Raw genomic sequence first — 21,117 nt, forward strand, 5'->3', positions numbered from 1 at the left:
TCCTAGAGTAGCGCTGGGGGAGGGCTCCTTGGCCCCCTGGCACTTGTGCTATGGAGTTTTGCAGGGAACAGTCCTCTCCCAAGTGCTGTTTAGCATCTATATGAAGCTGTCACAGGTGATCATTTGGGGTTCTGGAGCCAGGTGTCACCAGTGCACTGATGGCATGCAGCACTACTTCACCATAACATTGGAATCGGGAGAGACTGTGAAAGTTCTGAATTAGTTTCTGAACGTAGTGGTGGAGCAAATGAGGGCCAATAAACTGCTTGAATCCTGGGAAGATAGGGTGGGTGGTTCCCACATTCAGGAGATAGGCAGGTTACCTGTTCTGGATGGAGTTGCACTCCTTATGATGGAGCAAGCTTGAGGGTACTCCTGGATACATCTTTATCACTTGAGGTCAAGGTGTCCTCTGTGGCTAGGAGTGCTTCATCTGGTTCACCAGCTGTTGCAGTTCCTGGACAGGGATAGCCTGCAGCCCAAGCGTTGGTAACTTTGAGGCTGGATTACTGCAATGTACTGGGGGGGGGGGACTGCCCTTCAACCTGGTTTGGAAGCTCTAGCTCTGGTGTAGAATGTGCTGGCCAGGTGGGGCATCTAGATGACAACATGCGACTCTGTTGCTACAGCATCTTCACTGGCTGTCCATCTACTACCAATCCAGGTTCAAGGTCCTACGACAGCCCTGGCATTGCCTGCTCATCCGTCTTTCTTTCTGGCCTCCCTTTCCAGGTGAAAAGCCCTACGCCTGTTCACACTGCAGCCGAGCCTTTGCCGACCGCTCCAACCTCCGCGCCCACCTGCAGACCCATTCCGACATCAAGAAATACCAATGCCACACCTGCCTGAAGACCTTCTCCCGGATGTCCCTGCTCCTGAGGCATGAGGAGACGGCCTGCTGCCCTGCTGCAACCTGAGAGCCATGCTGAGCTTGGCTGGCTACCTGGAAAACGTAACCTGAGACCACTTGTGGAGGTTAGGAGGAGAGCCCCAGATGACTGAAGATCTGTAGCAGTGGAGCCTGGAGTCGCGTCCTGCAGCAGAAGTTGGGTGTGTTTTCTTCTTCTTCTGATTCAGATTCTGCAACTGGGTGGTACCCACCACTCCAAAGAGTGTGTGGCTTTACCTCTTGGTTGCAGCAAGATCTAGGTGCATCTAAGTTTAGGAAACAGAAAGTTATATGGCCCCATTACTCTTGTGTGTTTTGAAAAAACAGCAAAGGGGCCTCCATCTTAGGCTGGCGTTAAATCCCCTGGAGTCCTTCTGCAAATGTGTCTCCTCCTCCTATTGTGCTGTCGTTTATCTATCCAAATGGTGTCATTTGCATGCTGGTGGTGCATCCCCTTAGCTGCTAGCCTGCTTGGTCACTAGGGAGTTGAGGAGGCCTCTTCATTTCTGCATTGCTCTCTGGGATGGTGTCAGGAGGAAACCCAGGACAAGAGATCCTCTGCCTGAGTCCACCTTTGGGTCTTTTGCATGAAAGGGATTTTAAGCTCCCCATTCTTGGATGACTGTTATTGGGGTGTCCTGTATTCTTCCAGCTCCCCATCGCAGTTGCTTTGCGATCATGGATGTGGGACCTTCCCGTTTCCAGAAGCTTGCCTTCTGGTCTCCCAAATTTCCAAAAGAGAGCAGGGAATGATTCCAGACTGGGCCTCCCTAGCTGCAATGGCCAAATAGTGATGGCTTCTCAAGTGCTTGTGGTGGGAGATCTGCTGCAACTCCTTCTCACCTGATCCAAGGTCTGTTTCCAGGGACATCATACCAATCAGTGTTTCCTGGGAGTATGGAGGCCTGGAGTGACCTTCAGCTGCCGCAATTTACAGCTCCTCTGCCCAGCTTTCCCTTTTAGGCTTGAGTGGGTTTCCACGAACACTGAAGTTTTTGTAAAGAATAATCCACCTGGGCTTGGCAGACCCAGTATATACTTGCTCAACACCACCCATTTAAATCTGTTCCCATGAGGAAATTTGTTGGTTGTTGTTTTCCAGGCTACTGGGTTGTATCCAGTATTGATCATACTGGGTAGACTCATTTAAATTAATGGGCATGACTATCCTGGATTTGTTACTTTCAGTGGGTCAGCTCTGAGTAAAACATGATTGGCTACACTTCATTCCTTTTATCTCTGCATACCCCATTCTCTTACTGCTTTCCCTTCAGCTTAATAACTCCTTAATGCACTTTAACCTCCTGTTTAAACTGCACAGCTGGAGGCAGTGTTGCTTCTGAATACCAGTTGGAGGAAACCACAGGACGGGAAGTGCTCACTTGAGCTCAGGTCCTGCTTCCCACAGACATCTGGTTGGCCACTGTGAGGATAGGATGCTGACCTAGATGGGCCACTGGTCTGATCCAGTGGGCTCTTCTTATGTTCTGCCTGCTGCTGAAGGGGTGATGCAACAGGAGAGACAGTAGCAAGGGTGTCCCTTTGTCCCTTGTGTTCATGCGCACATTACCAAAAGCAAGGCCTGTATCCCCTGCTCTCAAGGAGGTAGAGCAATGAATTCAGGATTAGCTTCATAGAGATTCACCTTACTTGAACCTTTGGGGTGGGGTTGTGGAGGAGGGGAGCTACAGAACAGTGACTTGGCATTGCTGAAAGTAAGAAACAAAAAAATTCTCTGCTGCTGTTTCTCTCTGTTTTGTGTACATTTTTTGCTATTCCTTTGGGTTTGGAGAGCGCCTCATGACCCCCCCCCCCCACCTCCCCAAGAAAGCCCAATAAAACTATTCCAAATGATTTCAGTGACACCATTTTTCATTGAGTGTGTCCCTTATTATTGTGCTGCTATCTGTAATCAGGAATGCTCTTCTTACACCTTCCACTATTTCACCAGTGAGAAAGGGGACATGACTTGCTACACCCCTGTTCTCATGAGACTAATAAATGCCCAAGCCTTCTATGGTTTTAGAATCCACAGTGTTGAAAGACTCAACTCTGGACCCCTCCAGACAGGTGGTGGTGTTTTTTGCAATATGTCATTGATGCACTGATCAATGGCTTATACTGGACCATTCACACATCATCCAGCTTTCCGAAGCCTTGGAGAGCAGCTGCCTGTCAGTGTAGACAATACTGACCTACTTGGGCCAGTGGTCCAAGTCTGTATAAGGCAGCTTTCTGTGTTCCCAGGCAAAGTTCATTCTTTCATGCATCCTCGGATCCGTTGCTCATGTCTTCCCAGTGGTCTGCGCCTTTCCTTTTCTATTTGAGCATCTCTTTCTCTTTCTCTCTCCCAAGAATGGGCTATTAAGAGGAAGGAGAGGCTCGCTGGAGCAATGATGTCAGCCTGGCAAAGCCACGTTAATATTTATAATTTGGGCAATGGGGACGAGGACAACATTCTCCTTCGCCGGAGTACGTAAATAGGGTGCGGAGTTGCCTAAAGGAAACTGCGTTGTAAACGGGCCCTTCTATTTTCAGCCCCCAAGTGGCTAAATACGGTCGTTCCACCTGTCCGTCCGAGGGCCAGAGCAGGAAAGAATGTTGTGGGGTCTAAAATAAGCTCAAATGTTTCCTCTCTTCTTCATGTGGCAGATGGAAAGTGCTGATAAATATAGTGCAGGGCTGCCGGGCCGGTGGGGGGTCCAGGCAGACGGCCAGCCACCAATCCGCTGAGCTGGGCCAAAGGAGGGAGCGTTGAGCTGGAATGAATGGATGAGTTTTTCCACTCGTCCCTGGCTGCGTTGAGCTGGAAAGTGTACCTGATGCTCTCGCCTGCTCTTTTGTCCACAAGCTTTTCTGACAGGGCTGGGGCCTCCTCGGGTCAAGAGGGAAACTGTTTTAGCCACCCCATAAAAACACACCGTCAAGACAAAGCAAAGAAATGGCAGCTATTTTTCTGCATTATTGCTCGTTTTACTTATATCCCACCTTTCCCTCCAAGGAGCTCACCACACGGTTCTTTTCCTCCCCTTTTCATCTTCACAACAACCCTGTGAGGGCAGGTTAGGCTGAGAGATGGAGACTGGCCCAAGGCCACACTCAGGGAGCTTCATGACTGAGTGGGAATTCAAACCCTGGTCTCTTAGGTTGTAGTCTAACACTCTAACCTTACATCACACTGTTTCTCAAAATGTTATCCTCACAGGGCCTCCTAAACGCATCTAGGTGATGAACCCATGGCACAACTGTCATAGAACCATATAGCTGGAAGGGTCATCCAGTCCAACCCCCTGCAATGCAGGAATCTCAACTAGAGCATCCATGGCAGATGGCCATCCACCCACTACTTAAAAGCTTCCAAGGAAGGAGAGGCCACCACTTCTTGTGGGTGTCTGTTCTACTGTCAAACAGCTCTTAACTGTTGGAAAGTTATTCTGCCATTTCCTTGCCATTTTGAGTGAAGTCCCAGGTGGAGACCCAGAGGTACCCCAGAACCTTGCAAAGGATGAGGATGGAGTGGAACAGCGAGAGCGATGGAAGTCACACACCAACCAGCCACATGTCCTTCCTCACTACCACTTAAGAGAATTAATTTAGGTTTGCCCAATATAAATCACTGCTGTTTTGTAGAACACTGCACTGTTCAAAATGATTTGTTGTTTATGGGATGAATTATCTGTAGTCAAGCCATTGCTATCCTGTGTGTGTGTGGAGCTTGGCATGATCTTCCATTTAAGAGGGGTGGGCCAGAAGATGGAAACCAATCTTCCCCCAATATTAAAGCGGATGATTTTGCAAATATTTCCGAGGTACTTTGCAGCAACGGTCACCCACTACAGGATTATGTGATTCCTTTCTACAATAAGACATGCAAGAACACAAGCCCATTTGGGAGACAACCTCCTCCCCAGCCTCCTTCCCACTCCTATTCCTAAATGAGTTGTGTAAAGGAACTCTGCACATGCTCATGTGAACCATTTTTTTGTGGTTTTTGTAACCACATCACTAGGGCTCCGTGAACCCTCGGTCCCCTGACATTCATTCAGGAATGACAGGATCATGGCGCGGTCGGGAGAGGTCTGGAAAGAGATGACCTTGTTTTTCAGTCTAGTTTTACAATCAGAGGGTTTTACAAGCTGCTGTCAAGTGACCTAGTGTGATCCGATGCTGGATACGAGAGAGGAGGCATTGGTTATAGGACCACGACAACCACGCCTCTCTCCCATCTCAGTTTTCTTTCTCCCACGGCAAAATGGAAAAGCAGCACTGTCCCCCTAAATACCAGCCCCTATAAATAATCCTGACTCTGGGCTGGCCAGTTCCTCTGGCACCTGCACCAAGAAGGGCAAAAATAGAGGCTGTGTTTCTATCTATACCCTGCTGGCCGGGCCTCTGCTGTCTATCTATAACCTGCTGGCAGGCCTTCATGGAACTGACCGCGGACACATCCAGAGGTCTGTGGACACTTTGGATGCTTGGCAGGTGGCAAAACAAGCCCACCAGACGGGTCCAGGGAGATCTGAGCTAGGTGGAATTGAGAGCAGATCACCGGGCCCTGAACTTTTCTGTGGAGAGATAGGTGCCAGCTCCTCTCGTGGAGAGAGCAGCATGGCCATGCTAGTACCTTGAGGTAGCCTTCGCCAACCCTGTCAGATGTTTTGAACAACAACTCCCATCAGTCTCAGCCAGCACAGATTCAGGACTGAGAAAAGGAAGTCCTCAAGAGAGCACCTTTGGAACTCTCTCATGCAGGGGCAGTGATGGCCTCCAACTTGGACAGCTTTAAAAGAGAATTGGACAGATTCACAGAGGAAGGGGCCTAGCCATCATGGCTTTCTTCTTCCTCCACAGTTGGAGGCAGCAATGCTTCTGAATACAAGATGCTGGAAACCACAGAAGGGGAGAGTGCTCTTGTGCTTGGGTCCTGCTTGGGGGTTTCCCACCAAGACATCTGGTTGGCCACTGTGAGAACAGGATGCTGGACTAGATGGGCCATTGGACTGATCCACCAGGCTCTTCTTATGTTCTAATCTTGTGGTCCAAAACATCAGGAAGGCATCAGGTTGCTGAAGGCTACCCTGAGCGGGTATGAGCAGGGCCAGCATGAGCAGGACCTTAGACCATGGTTGACCTATCCAATCTGTGATGCATCATGTGGCAGATCACCGATTCCCATCTCGCTGCCTCAAAAGTGGGTAAAGGAACTGTCTGCCAGCTTGTACCTGATTTGATTTGACTTGTATACCAGCTCCATGGAAGCTGGAGTTATGATTCACACACACATGCTCATCTCTTAGTGACAGCAATGTTGAGCAGTGACTCACATGAGGTTAGAAATAAGGTAGCACAGTTCAAACACGGCACTGGACACGATGCCCTCCATTCAGGGGCATGAGGTACATGGGGCGAGGTGAAGCCATTCGCACCAGGCATCAGATCTGTTCCCAGTCTCCACCTCTGCACTGCTGCCAGCGCCTTTGTGGCTTCCTGTGCTGCTGACCCCACGCCGTTCTCACTGCTGCGCCCACTGCACCCTGCACACTGTATCATGGTCGCATGACAGGTGCAGGGTAAGGTACAGTTGCACAGGTGGGGGGGCAGGGAGGGGCCGGAGAGGGGACCCAGATCTGCATGGGGGGGGCATAATTGAAGCACTTTATCTACAGTGGCAAAACATCTTTGACTGGCCCTGCCTCTATTCACATGTTCAAGTCGCATCTGCACCATACATTTTAAACAGGATCATATCACTTTAAAAAGTCATGGCTTCCCTAAGAATCCTGGAAACCATGTTTTTTTATGAGCACTAAGAGTCCTTAGGAGACCCCTACACAGATCTGCAGTTCTCAGAGTGGCTTAACAATCAAGCGCTCTTCTCAGGGAATGCTGGGAATTGTAGCTCTGTGAAGGCCATAGCGGCCTCCTAACAAGTCTCAAGAAACACCTTGGAAAACAAAAAGAAACAACTCCTAGCAGCACTTGAAGATAAAACACAACTACTTTATAATATATCCATGAGACATCCAGAAAGTATAAAACAATACCCTTGAATCTTCTCGCTACATGTGCCAGTCTCTCCTGCCACACCAGTGTGGCACACCACACCCTTTAAGAACCATTGGATTAGGGAAAGGAGAGGGAAAGAAAAGTGGTTCAGTAGAAGGATGCTTGGGGTAGCTGGAGCAGGGCGAGTTGGACACAGAAGGGAAACCTTCTTGCCTACTTGAGTTGCCATCCCTCAGAGTGCTCACTAGCACTGGAGAGGGAGAGATGGGGGGGGGGAGGATGGGAACTGTAGTTTGTTAAGGGTGCTTAGAGCTGTTAGGAGATCCCTAGACCCTCATGGAGCTACAATTTCCAGAGTTCCCTGTAAAGAAGGATTGACTGTTACACCACCCTGGGAATCAAAGCTCTGTGAGGAGCAAGGGTCTCCTAACAGGTGACAGCTACCAGGATTATTTGGGGGAAGCCATGACTAATGAAGTTGTATAGTTCTGCTTTAACTGCATAGTGTGGGTGTTCCTTAAGTGTAATGATTTGGAGAAGGCACTGCCATACAAAAGACCTCATGAAGTAAGAGCACCTTGTGGTGTGTGCAGCCTTTGAGCTCCCTCTAGTGTCTTTATTGGAGGATGGTGCCCAGTTGCTAGATAGTAAGCAAAACCAGGAGTAGTGGACAAGGAAATTGGCTGGTGTTGGCACCATGGGTCGTGTCTGCATTTTGTCACAAGATGGAAACTGGATTATATTTAACCATTACTGGTTAAATATATCCTGTGATATCAAATTATATAATTTATTCAAACTCCACCCCCACAAAGGAAAGAAAGCTCACTATGCAGATGAATGTGGCATGTCACAAACTCAATGTGAAACACCCCAAATCAAAAGGCTGGTGAATACCTGTGGCTCAGTGAAATAACACCTACTTTGTATGCAGAAGGTCTTGGTTTCAATCCCCAGCATCTCCAGGTAGGACTGACATTGCTGAGCTAGATGAATCAACAGTCTGTCTCACTATAAAGCAGATTTCCTGCATTCTTTCCTGTGATTAAATAAAAACAGGAGCAGTCTTGGATACTTGGACGTGCTTGCACAGTGCTAATCATAAGAATGGTTAATAAGTATATAAATTTCTTAAATAATCATGTTCCAGAAAACGTTTAAGAGCCAAGTTGAGATACAGTCCCTTATCCACCATGTAATTAAAATGCACACAGAGGCAATGGCAAAGGGGAAGTGGGGGGCCAACCATGCCATGAACAAGTAGTTTCACTCACTCCCTATGATTACTTTCCTTTGTAGCAGGAACCCCCCCCCCCAATCATTCAGTTTGTACAAACTTCACACACACTCACACTCACACACTACATACGCTACGCTTCTGTTATAAATTCATAGAAAATCAACCATACACCGGATTTGCACTGTTCCACTTTTATTTTACTCCATGAAGGAAGGACTACAAAATGGGGAAGGTTTGATACAGGCCAGCCATAATCCCTTGAACATCCCAGCACATCCACAGGAGCCCTGCCCAGTTGCTATGCTAACCTTGATGGTCCTAGACAGAAGACAATCAAGATCGCAAAAAACTTGCATATGGGAGTGGATTCAGCATGGACTGGAACAAAGGACAATGATCAGATCTTCTCTCAGGGGGCAGGAAACTGCGACTACCTTTTGTCTTCTGAAAACGACTCATGGGGAGGGGGAGAAGGGAACCAGCCAGGTGACAGGACACTCAGGTTACCACCACAACTCCTCCCTCAATCCCTCCTTTCTGTAATGTATGCATGATGTTTCTGGGGGTGGGCTTGACCTACAGGATGGGAATTTCAAAAGTTTTTATAAGGCCTTGCACACCATTTTTCTGTGTCTTTCCTCTCTCCTGCAAGTGAGGGGAGCACCCTGTTGCAACAGTTCAATAAAGGCCAAGCCTACAGGCTGCTGATTTGCTCCAATTTACTCTGGTTGGTGTCTTTACTTTTTGTCCAAGGGAGCCTTCGGAATTTCCGGTAGCACCTTGAAGAAAAAGGTATTAGAAATTAACAATCTTAAGCACACATACTTGAAAATGAGCTCCATCAAACCAGGACTTGCTTCAGAGAAAATATATTTAGGATGGGAGTGTTAATGTGAAATATATTATTTCTTTTTCATAAATTTAACATATGGGATAAAGCCACCCTCCTAAAATGCTCATTTTACCCCTTTCATCCCAGTGTTGTTGTTATTGTGGTGGTGGTAGTGCCACCAATGCATTACACACTTTGCTAGTCATAGTGACTTACCTCATCCTCACCCAGTCTGATGCCTTCCAGATGTTTACGACTAAAATTCCTAGCAGCCTCAGCCAAAATGAGGAATGTTCCCAACTTCCCATGAACTGCAAAGTTTTTCCAGGGCAACTTTCAGCTCACCCTATTAGCCCATAGAGGAAACCAAACTCCAGAGGGTGAGATTGGAGTGAAAACTTCAGATGGGATGGATAACTTTTACTCTGAGGCAAATGAACGAACAATTGCAGTCTAAATCCTGAAGTTTGTGCACTGCTATGGTCAACCCACAAGGTGTCACTGTGTACATTTTCACCGTACCGTAGCCTACTGAAGAGTTCTGGAGAACTTTAAATCGTGCACTCTTTTGTAACGCTGCCCTAACCGTGGGCAATATCATTACCGTGTTCTTTCGGAGAATATAGCTACAGTTTTCTTTACCGAAGACCCAACTTGAAAAGAGCCCCGTGTGATTCAAAAATTTGCTTCCACCACGAAAAAAATCTACTTGGTCTAAATTTAAAATATTGCTTTGCTTGCTCCCATTTTTTCTGCGGGACTATTGCAACAAGAACTCTGAAAAACCAGAAAGGACGTGGTGCACAAATGAATTATGGCTGCGCCCGTATTCCCCCAAACGGAATGGAAAGCCGGGTCTGAGCAGCCTACTATGTCCTTACAGTTATAGACTCGCACCAAAGTACTGCGCATGCACACCCAGCGCGTGCTTGCGCGGTGCAGAAAACGTCCGTACTGAAAACATTTCCCCCTTAAAAGGCGCCTCGAGGGTTCCGCCTTTCTGATCAGCATTCTGAATGAGGAGAGAGAGGAGCCCCATCTTCCGACGCTCTCTCATTGGATAAGAATTGCAACAGGAGGCGATGAGGCCGGCCCTGATTGGGCAGGCTTGCAGCAGCTGGTGCTTCCTTGGCCAATCCCAGAGAAGGCAGCTGTGCAGGGCGTGGCATTCCTTTTTCTCCTTGCAGGCACATGTGGGAGTGTTGGAGGGAGGTTTGCAATCTTGAATCTGCTTTTCTGTCGCCCGTGTGGTCAGTGCAACTGGGTAACTGGGGTAGAGAAAACAGCGCAAGCAAGCTAGGACTCGACTAAGCCGTTGGGTTGGCTCCTGGCATTTTTTTCAGGATCTGAAGTTGTGTCCCTTCTTACTTGATCCACCCTTTGCCCCTCTCTCCTCCTCCTCAACTATAGCAGCACCCGCTTCTCGTCTGTCATCACCATGGCTGAAGATAAACCCTTGTCCGTCGTGACCTGCACTGCCCCTGTTAACATCGCGGTGATAAAATATTGTGAGTACCTCCTTTCCTCTCCCCCTTTACCTCCCATTTTTCTATTGTTTTTGCTGTTGTTGTTGTTGCAAACCTTAGTGGCTGCTCCTCGGATCTCAAGACTGGCTTTCAAATTTGTGAACCAGGAGCATGGGGAGGAAGAAGAGTTAACAGGCCAGGGACGTAGAACCTGTGGCCCTCAGGATATTTGCTGGGCTCCCAACTCTCATCATCCCTTCACCATTTACCACTCTGGCTGGGGCTGTTGGCAGTTAAGAGTCCAACATCATCTGGAGGGTTCCCAAACACTGTCATAGAGGAAAGTGTATGTGTGTGTTCATTTTAAAAGCTGTAATCTTCTATATGTTTTTGCTCGAGCAAGCTCAACTGAACATGAACACAGTTAGATTTTGTTCTGAGTGCTTATAAGAAGGCACTGTATAGTGTGAGACCTACAAGAGCCCTTTTTTTGCAAAAGATCCATGTACAAGAGGATGAGGTTAAAGGGAGAAGAAAAAGAGACTCCTTCCTTTTTCTTGTGCTTTTGGTGAAGTGTGAGTTTCCCTTCTCCCTTCTTAAAATATCCCTAAAAATGCAAGAGTATCAGGAAATGGAACAACATTTGCTGCAATGAAAGTTAGCTTTTAAAGGATTGATTCTAACACTGGCCTGCAAGCGCTCCAGTTGGAGAACAGCCTTTACCAAAGTTGTCATAGGCTTTGAAGACACTCGAACTCAGGACACAAGGGAGAAACGTGCTAAGAGGAAGGCACGCTTGGCAAATCCACACCGTGATTAACTCCCTTCCTGGAACCAATGTCCCCACTGTGGAAGGATGTGTAGATCTAGAATTGGCCTCCACAGTCACTTACGGACTCATTGTTAAAACCATGTTTATGGAAGACAATCGTACTTGGCTACGAGTGATCTCCAAAGAAGAAGCAGCATCTGCACTCAAAATGTGAGGGTTTGCTGGTATTCCATCAAAAGTAATTGAGGGTTCTGCATGATGTGTCATAATTTCCATTGTACTAAAGAAACTTTAAATTAAAAGTGGATCATCAAGGAAAGAGTGAATTCTGTATGCCAAATACTGACAGTGAAGGCGTTTGGAAAAGCATCTTAGGCAGTTACTCCTGAGTTGTGAAATTCCATACCAAGGAAACAAAGATGAAGTGGATTAGAGATATAAACACATTTTTCGAATGTGAAAAGTGAATTGCATTTAGAATATTGTAAATAAAACAACTAATTTTGTAAATGCCAGTTCTAAATTTAAAAAAATGATTGGCCTTGTCCCTTAGAAGACTGGTGGGTTACTCTATGCGTACCCAAAAGAACTCAAGATTTGTTAGTTGGGAAATCTAGTTCTCTCTCCTCCTGCAGTACTATAAGTGGACAAATTAGCAAGTCGAAAGCCAGGAGGACGAGGAAGATTGCACCAGCAAATAATAGGTTTACCTTGCTGTTGTAATGTAGTTCCATCTATTGCCATGAGAAAGATCAGGTTGGACTAGTTCTGTCATCTCCCAAGGTTACTGATGCTATTGAGACACTGACCACCCAGGGAACTGGCTGTAGAGAATGGTGAAATGCTTCTGAGTTCACTCATTTTCAAACAATGTCCTCCTTTACCCAGGGGGGAAGCGTGATGAAGAGCTGATCTTGCCTATTAATTCTTCCCTCAGCGTCACCCTGCACCAAGATCAGGTTAGTACCAGATCGTCATAAATGTCCCTTTTTGTTTGCGAAACTGAGGGTTACAAGTGAGCGATTGTTAGTCACTAAACCATGATTAACCTTACTGAGGGCGATACAGTCACACAGAGAGAAATCAAACTCAATGTAGATGCTCTTTAAATAATCTGGATCTACTAGTGGTCTTGGAAGGGATGTCATGATTATGAAGCCAAACTTGCAAGTTAGGATTCTGTTTTCTTGAAAGAAGAATGGTAGCATCGGGAGGGTGGTAGAAACTAACTCTGTGATTTGGGGCAATGTTACCACCATGTAGATGCATAAACCTCTTAAGGTTTAGGAAAAACACAGGTTCCTTCCTTCCCAACAAGTGATGTTGGTAGTTCTTTCTAGCCTGGAATCTGCAGCTAAAATTTTATTTCCCTCTTAACCTGCCTAGGTATTGGGGTCATGCAGAGGTCCTTCTCCAAAGAGGTGAACCATGTGGTGGTCAGATGAGGGGATGGGGGAATTTGAGTCCAATGCCTTGTGTATGAAAACTCTCCCCAGAGGAGTCTGCCTGCCTGGTGTGTTTTTTAAAGTTATTTGATCAATGTTTTTACTGCTTTTTAAGATTGAAAATATAGGTGTTGCCCCTCATCCTGCTGGCTTTAGCATGTTGTGCCTAGCCTACTATGCTCAGTGGGGTTTACTGCTAGGTAAACATGTATGTATACTTGGGGGCAATTTCCATTGGGCAAAGTGGAACCTACTTCTGAGCAAATGGGCATAGAACTGCAAGGTAGAGGTCTGCTTAGATGGCCCCAGGTGGTTGTTCATTTATGATGGGGGTGGCTCACCTGCAGCTCTCCAGTGGCTGTTGGACTCCAGTTCCCATCAGCCCCAGCCAGCATGGCTGATGGCCAAGGGTGGTGGAAACTGGAGTCCAACAGGAGCTGGAGGGCAACAGGTTAACTGCTCATGGCTTGCGAGCTTCTAACTTGTGGTTCTGTTACAGCTGAAAACCACCACAACAGCTGCCATCAGCCGGGACTTCACTGAGGACCGCCTCTGGCTCAATGGGAAGGAGAATGATATTGGTCAGCCACGCCTCCAGTCATGCCTACGAGAGAGTGAGTAGAAGGCAGCACACAGAAGCATAGACCTCTTTTGTCAAGTCTGGATTCTTAGGGTTGTATTTAATTTTAGTCATCACCACGATAGTTTCATTGAAAGTAATAGCCATGGTTAACTTGGCTCCATTAATTGCAGTGGGTCCACTTTGAGTAATGGCTGGTTGAGTACAACCTGTATATTCCACTTGGGGAGGGGTCAACCATGGAATAATTTTTTTTACCTTGACTGTTTTCTGCTGGAAGGTTGGGAGAACTGTGCTGTTGCTCTTTCTCCTGAGGGCAGAGTAAGAAGTTGTGGGTTTAGTTTGAGGGAAGGAAGGCTTAGGCACACCTGCGTAGCAAATGCGAGGTTCAGGTCTGTTTTAATTTCTGTGATGCAGCTGCACAAACTGGCACCAGGCACAGAGCTTGAATTCATCCAAAATATCATTAAAAAGTTTTTTTCCTAAAAACCGTTGCAGCTATAAATATTATTATTCTGTCCAGTGATCCTGGGGTTGCCAAGGCATTCTTTAGCCACCAAATATGTGGGCAAACAGGGATGTTTTCAAATTGGCTCCTGAAAGTTGATAATGATGGGGACAAGCACACCTCACTAGCCTCTCTGCTGTTACCATGGTTCTGGGATCCACTGCAAACCACACACAAAAATATACAATTATTCCTGTTCAGTTTTCAACAGGGCTCATATCTGGAACACTGGTGAGGTACAGCCACAAATTACAGGAGTACAGGAAGCTGTTTTACACTGAGTCAATTCCCTCCACGCAGAAAATGAACATAGTATTATGGAGCATTTTCCCTCATGCGACTCCACCTGCTGTCCGAAGTGAGCTTCCATAAGAACACAAAAAGAGCATGGCAGAAAAAGGTTCATCTAATCCAGCGTCCTATTCTCTCTGTGTTCAACCAGATGCCCCCAGAAAGACCATAAGCAAGACAGGGTGCAACAGCACTCTCCCTGCTTGGTATTTCCACCAAGTGGCAGTTAATCCTATTATAAATAATAATACGTTATATACCTCTTAAGGCCAAACTAGGATTTTAAGTGGTTTTATGAGTAAAAAAAGCCAATCATACAAACGTTAAAATGTAAACACCCATCAATTAAATACACAGCAGATCAGTCCAATTAAAGTGTGAGCATCCATAATTAAAATATGCAATAAAACTATCTCATTAAAACAGAACAGTAACTAAAGCAAGTGACTCTGATCTAGACATCAAGGGAATGCCTGTATGAACAGGGGCATCTGCAGAAGCCAGTGGGATGCCAATGCAAATAGGGGCCTTTTGTGTGTCTGCCACATTTCCTTGACTGCGGGTATCTTCTGCCTGGCTTCCATCACCTTCTTTGCTATCCTTCATTCTCTCTCTCTCTCACTCCTCCAGTACGCCGTCTAGCGAGGAAGCGGCACAGCGGTAACGGGAACAGCGGTGACAGCAGCAGCCGCTCTGCCCTCAGCCTTGCCTACAAGGTCCACATTGCCTCAGAAAACAACTTCCCCACAGCTGCTGGGCTGGCCTCTTCTGCAGCTGGGTTTGCCTGTCTGGGTGAGTGGGGGAAACTGATGGTAGCTCCTAGAGATCTGGTCTGCTCCCTCCAGATTCTTTTGACTCTCTTGCTTCCCCTGTTCAAAACGGCATCTCTCGCTAGGAGCACGATGGGTATGTTGGCAGCCCCGCAGTTAGTGTCAGTCAGGCCTGAGAGGCCAGAGTTTAAATCCCCTTCATTCATGAAGCTCACCAGGAAACCTGGAGTCAGTCTCACTCAGCCTAACCAACCTGGCAGGGTTGTTGTGAGGAAGGGGGAAATGGGGGTGAAAACCATGTAGATTTCTGCAGGAGAGCTGGGTGAGAGCCAAGAGGCTGAGAAGAAATGGCTGGGTTGAGGGTATTATCAAGGTCTTAAGGGATAACAGGTGTCTCATGGGAGGAGCCAGTGTGGTGCAGTGGTTAGAGTGTCGGACTAGGACCTTGGGAGACCAGGGTTCAAATCCCCACTGGGCCATGACGCTCTTCCTCTCAGCCTAACCTGCCTCACAGGGTTGTTGTGAGGGTAAAATGGAGAGAGGGAGAACAGTGTATGCGTCCTTGGAGAAAAAGCTTAGATGTCATAGACATCATGACTGAGGCATTCCTTAGTAGAATCATAGAGTTGGAAGGGACCTAAGGATCATGTAGTACAACCCCCTGCAATGCAGGAATATGCAGCTGTCCCATACAGGGATCAAACCTGCAACCTTGGCATTGTCAGCACCATGCTCTAATCAACCGATTTATATCCAAGGATATAAGTGCAATAAATAAATAAACGACTCTGCTCTCCTTCCTCTCTTTTTCTCTCTGATGCTGCAGTCTACGCGTTGGCCAAGCTCTATGGTGTGGAGGGTGAGCTCTCTGAAGTGGCTCGGCAAGGCTCCGGAAGTGCCTGCCGAAGTATGTTCGGGGGCTTCGTGCAGTGGGTCATGGGGCAAAGCGCCGATGGCAAGGACAGCATCGCCCAGCAGGTGGCGCCGGAGACGCACTGGCCAGAGCTAAGGGTGTTGATCCTGGTGGTGAGTGAGGGCATTGGCAGGCGCCAGGAAAACACTGCAGGCCCTGGTTTTTCAGGTAATGAGTGGGCTGAAGGACCGTTTTGCCAGAGCCTGAATGGCTGCTGTTCTCTGTGCCCCTTCCTGGCAGGTGAGTGCCGAGAAGAAGCACGTGGCCAGCACGGCAGGCATGCAGACCAGCGTGAAGACCAGCCTCCTGCTGAAGGTAAGAGAAAGTGCTGCCTCCTGCTGGCTGCAGAAATGCACAAAGAGCCCTGCTGGATCAGGCCCACCTAGTCCAGCATCCTGTTCTCACAGTGGCCAACCTGACTCCTTTGGGGAAACACTCAATCTTGATTTGAGCACCAGAGCCCTCTCCCTTCCTGCAGTTTCCAGCAACTTTCCAGAAGCATTGCTGCCTCCAGCTGTGGAGCAGCCATGGTAAATAAACAGCTAAACAGCAAAAGCCATCTCTTCCCTCTCCTCTTCTAGCACCGTGCTGAGGCTCTGGTTCCAGAGCGCATGTCCCAAATGACCCAGCATATCCAGCAGCGGGACTTCGAGGCCTTTGGGGAGCTGACCATGAAGGACAGCAACCAGTTCCACGCGACCTGCCTGGACACTTTCCCACCCATCTTCTATCTCAATGACATCTCCAAGCAAGTGGTGGCCCTGGTGCACCGCTACAACGCCCATTGCGGCAAGACCAAGGTGCGGCCGGTGGGGAGGAAATACGCAGTGCTCACGGGAGGGAGGGCAGGGGCGCCCTAGGGCTTTGGAAAGGGATGCACCTGGGTCAAATTGACAAGGACCATCTACGTTTGGAAACATTGCAATGAGAGGATCAAAGGTCCTGCAGCTTTTCTACAGCCGCTTCCTTCTTTTAGAGCCCAACAGGCTCCTGTGAAGCGAAGGGAGAATATAGCAGACCTTGTTCTAAAAGCTTAGAGAGCAAGGTCTGCTCTGTTCTCCCTTCGCTTCACAGGACTTCCCTTAAATGATAAGCCAGTCTTTTTCTGGTTCAGGAATGCAGGAACATGCCTACCCTGCTCCTTCCCATCACACACAGAGGGATAGTTGCCTTTTAAAGTAAAACAGGTGCTTTGCTGACATCTAGGCTTGATTTACAGGTGGCTTATACATTTGACGCTGGCCCAAACGCAGTTCTCTTCATGCTGGATGACACGGTGGATGAGTTTGTGGAAGTGGTGAAGCGCAGCTTTCCTCCGGAGAATAATGGAGGCCAGTACGTGAACCCAATCACTTTGTTGCCACTTACTGTGTGACCCTTGTAATCGGAGGCAGGGGTGCCATGACGGCCAACGCCCTAACTCTGCTGTCTCCACTTCACCCCTCTGCCCAGGTTCCTGAAAGGTTTGCCCGTGGGGTCAGCAACACCCTCTGAGGAGCTGCTGTCAGCTGTGGTGAGGGATCCCACGCCAGGAGCGATCCAGTATATGCTGCTCACCAAGGTATGGCTGGATAAAGGTGGCCTCCTTTCAACACCCCAGGCACCAGGGACGTGGCCTCACTTGGCTCATAATTCAGCAACGCAAGCTGTTCCTAATCTGTCCCTGGAAGTCTTGTGTCTTTGCTACCGCTATAACTCCTGTCTCAGAGCTCCCTTTGCCCAGTGTGTAGCCACAAGTGCCATCTTTTAAAGCTGGTGCCATCTTTTAAAGGCCGGGCACCTCTCTACAAGGTTAATTTATGGGGCGGGGGAAAAAGTTCCAGAAATAATAAAGTGCTTCTGGTCTTACTGACACAGCCACCCCACTGGAAGTTTATCCTTATTTTTAACGATGTGAGTGCTGCTGTTTGCTGTGTTCTCAAACCAGAAGTCCTCCACTCCCTATTAAAAACAACTGTTTCCTTGTCATTGTTTCTCTTCCTTAAACACATGTGGACTGCAGTAGGTTGGGCTGGTAGCTACTCCCTTTTCCCCCAGGGTAGGGCAGAGAAGGAAAAGGAAGTCTTAACAAATATTGCCCAGCGGTGAATGTCTTGTTTTGGGGCAAGGTGCTTCAGGCAGGCTTGGAGGAAATGGATTTACCTGGACCCACATTCACGCTACATTTAAAGCACTATGATTCCACTTTGAACAATGTGTGGTCCTTGCCTCCTAATTTCCTTCCCCTCCTTCATCCCTTATGTTTTTGTTTTCCTTCCAGCCGGGGCCAGGACCAGCACTGGTGGAAGATGCAAGCTGTCATCTCCTGGGGGCAGACGGGTTGCCCCGAAGCAGCAGCTGAGCTGGGTCCTGTTTCTGGGGCTGCTCCACTCCCCACTCAGGGCCAAGTGACTGGGCAGGAGGACTGTGGAAACATTTGGGCAGGAAGCACTGCCTGAAGACCAGTGGCATTTGTTAGTTGGGGAATGGGAAGAGGCTGTGTCTTTATGGGAAATATGAAATTGATGAATATCTGGCGGTTATTTGCGCAGGAAGCTTTCTTGCCATTCTTTCAGCGGTGGTGGTGGTGTTGTCTATTGTATTATTTCAGGGACTCCTGCAAGCCAAAATCCTCACAGGAAGGGAGCACAAGCTTCCTCTTTTCTCCCTGCCCCACAAGCCTTTTTCTGACCTCTTGGGGCTGGAGCTTCTTCCCCTGTAGCTCAGGACTAGGCAGAAGGTAGATTGCGGTAGCTCATTGGCCCGTTTCTATTGCACTTCCTAATGCCTGTGGGCATCTGGGATTCTTGCAGAGAATGTTAGACTCTTGCAGGCCCCAGCCCCTGATCCAGCAAGACACCTGCTTTTATTAAGGGTGTGTGTACACATCACGATCAATGAACAAAGATGAGTGATGCCTTAACCGCTAAGAGTTTCTGAGGAACTGGAAATGTTAAAGCACAGCTGTGGGCTGTAGAAATTCTAGTAAACGTTAGACCTTCTTTTGCTAGTCTGTTCTATTACAGCCAGGGTTAACTTATGCCAGGGATAGCCAATGGGGTGCCAGGGGCTAGATTCTTTCCCTTGCACCCACAAAGCAAGGCCTCTAAGCCCCCATTCACTACCTGCTTGCTTATGAGTCTGTGGTGGGTGGTTACCTTTTTCTCTCTTGAAAAAAGTACATAAAACTGAAGGAGGAAGTCAGAAGACTGACAATCTCTCTCACTTCCTCTTTCAGCTCCATTGCTTTTCTAGGCTCCAATTATAATTCTACTGACTCTTAACCTGGGTCACTTGAAAAAGTAGCGTGTTCCCACAAGCACTTTTTCCCTCACAGGGCGAGGTGGGAAGTGCCTAGAGGGGATGGCCCCCACCCAAGCTGCTAAAAAAAGTGGGGGCTTGCTTTTTTAGAAAATACAATTGTGGGGAGAGGTGTTAATGGTTGCCTTGTATTCAGGTAAGCCAAAGTATATCCCCCTCAGCATCTTTTGCCTCTCTTTGTTTTCTTTCCAATCCTGTTGGCTGGTTTCATACTGCTGTCTTTTATACAAGATCCCATTTGGGTTTTCCCCACTAAGGTGCTACAGAATGTCATTTTTACTTGTGGTTTTAAAGATAAAAGAGAGTGATCTTCTGAACTGTGCACGCCATCTTTCTCTCTGACATCTTCTCTGTATGTACCAATTAGCCGTTTGTTGTCTGTTGCCATCTTCCCCAAACTATTGGCTGAGCTGCTGAACGTTCCAGCTGCGCTGAGTGAAGCTGTTGGCTATAGAATACTGGCAAACAGTGCAACTTCAGTAAGGGGAATGAAAGGTGAATTGAGCGAGGTGAAATCCATGCAAACTGGGCTCAGAAGGTCTATGCAGTCCTCGCAGGACAGTGATAGTAGGGCACAAGTTGCAGGCCCAGGGGTGGGTGGGTTGTAGGATGAGATGGTGGGGGCGGAATTGGGATTGACTGAGTTTACTTGTATGCCGCTTTCCCACAATTAGCTGCGCTCAAAGCGGCTAACAGCAAACATTACACAACAAAAGACTGAGCACTGGAAGTACAAATATGCAAAATACAGAACATGTCGGCAAATTGAAAAATAGCCAAAGATCATCAAATACAGAATAAAGACAATAGTACATAAATACAAGGCAAAACAAGAGTTAACTGACTGTAAAGTTTCTGGTGCTGGTCTTGCTGCACTCCAAGGGTGTAGCTTAAGGAGGAGACTTTCACCAGGCTAGATGACATACAGCTGGCTCCCACCTCTCTCCTCCAGAGGAGCTTGACAGCAGCAAATGGCAAATGTAGGGGAGGGCAGTGATAGCAGGTCTCTCTCCCCACCTCCTGGAAGTACCATCTGCTGGTGCAGGTCTTACAGCACTTAGGAGAGGAGTGAACGAGACAAAGAAGGAAGAAGACAAAAGGAATGGGAACCATTGCCACACATGGAGTAGGGGAGGAGAGAGGCATGTTGTATGGGAAGGAGTGAAGACGCCATGCAGACTTTTGGGCAACTGGAGAGCGTTCGGTTCTTCAAATGAATGAGCCAGGCAAATTTTGGGCTGCAGATCCCGTGCTGCCTTGCTGGATCTCTTGAACTAGTGCGGTTGCTCTACAACAACACACGTGAAGCTGGCTTTTACTGCACCCAGGCCACTGGTCCACCTAGCTCAGTCTTGTCTACACTGACTGGCAGCAGAGCTTCAGATAGCACATTCCCAACCCTACCTGGAGATGCTGCTGACTGAACCTGGGACCTCCTGCAAGCAGAGCAGATTCTCTGTCACAAAGCTGTGGCCCTTCCGCCTTCAATGTCCCACAATTAACCCTTCTATTTGGATACTGCATTTGGAGGTGAATGCTGATCTTGGTCAATCCAGTTCCTGGCAGTTGAGAGGAAGTCTCTTTTCCCCTCTGCTTACAGTTAGCAGCAGAAAGTCGTCTCCTCCCCCAAGAGCCCTTGCACAAAATTCATTTCTTGTCTGATTCCAGTTTATACCGGCCAATTTTGAAGCACAGCTTATGTTCTCTTTGCCTTATCCTACAGCTTGCGGCACTTGATTCCCTACTTCCAAGTTTTGGGGTGCATAGCTTAGCATCTCCTTTAAAGGGGTGCTGCTGTTAAGTTCTTTGTCTGTCCCAACTTCTCATTGTTTATTAAATTCATGTGTCATCTTTTCTCCCAAGGCATAAAACACTTAAAATATCTTAAGTAAATAAAACGGATCCCAATAATGTGATGGGTTTTGGATATGAAGAGGTTAATAAAAGTAGAGTATTGGAATGGTTTCAGTTCTACAGTGTTGTTCTCAACTGCATCTAACATCCTACTGCTTTTGGGGGCGGCGGCGGGGGGAATCAGTTTTAAGGGGCTGCATTCACGTGGTGCTTTTACACTATGTTGAGGAGGATTAGGGTGAGTCGTGTGA

At 47.7% G+C, this 21,117-nt stretch overlaps 2 protein-coding genes and 1 long non-coding RNA gene across 3 annotated transcripts in view; 2 read left to right on the forward strand and 1 right to left on the reverse strand.

Moving 5' to 3' along the window:
- The window catches only part of SNAI3 (snail family transcriptional repressor 3), a 9,230-nt gene extending 6,487 nt beyond the window's left edge, over window positions 1-2,743 (forward strand). The window contains exon 3 of the mRNA XM_083456511.1: window positions 733-2,743. Coding sequence (XP_083312637.1) covers window positions 733-917 — 185 coding nt within the window. The 3' untranslated portion in view covers window positions 918-2,743. The remainder of the gene's footprint in view (window positions 1-732) is intronic.
- LOC310685010 overlaps window positions 1-9,844 on the reverse strand; it is a 27,834-nt gene extending 17,990 nt beyond the window's left edge. Inside the window, exons 1-2 of the long non-coding RNA XR_014515018.1 lie at window positions 9,184-9,844; window positions 7,793-7,934 (exon numbers count right to left, since the gene is read on the reverse strand). This is a non-coding gene — a long non-coding RNA (uncharacterized lncRNA). The remainder of the gene's footprint in view (window positions 1-7,792; window positions 7,935-9,183) is intronic.
- A 132-nt stretch (window positions 9,845-9,976) lies between these two features.
- Window positions 9,977-19,329, forward strand: MVD (mevalonate diphosphate decarboxylase). The gene is made up of 10 exons (XM_083456508.1): window positions 9,977-10,475; window positions 12,094-12,164; window positions 13,150-13,264; window positions 14,660-14,821; window positions 15,626-15,825; window positions 15,953-16,027; window positions 16,294-16,512; window positions 16,932-17,047; window positions 17,165-17,273; window positions 17,973-19,329. Exons 1-10 carry the CDS (start codon window positions 10,406-10,408, stop codon window positions 18,051-18,053), a joined length of 1,218 nt encoding a protein of 405 aa, XP_083312634.1. The 5' UTR covers window positions 9,977-10,405; the 3' UTR covers window positions 18,054-19,329.
- Window positions 19,330-21,117: the final 1,788 nt, after the last annotated feature.

Source organism: Podarcis tiliguerta, assembly GCF_965153285.1.
Source record: "Podarcis tiliguerta genome assembly, chromosome: 8".
Classification (NCBI taxonomy): domain Eukaryota; kingdom Metazoa; phylum Chordata; class Lepidosauria; order Squamata; family Lacertidae; genus Podarcis; species Podarcis tiliguerta.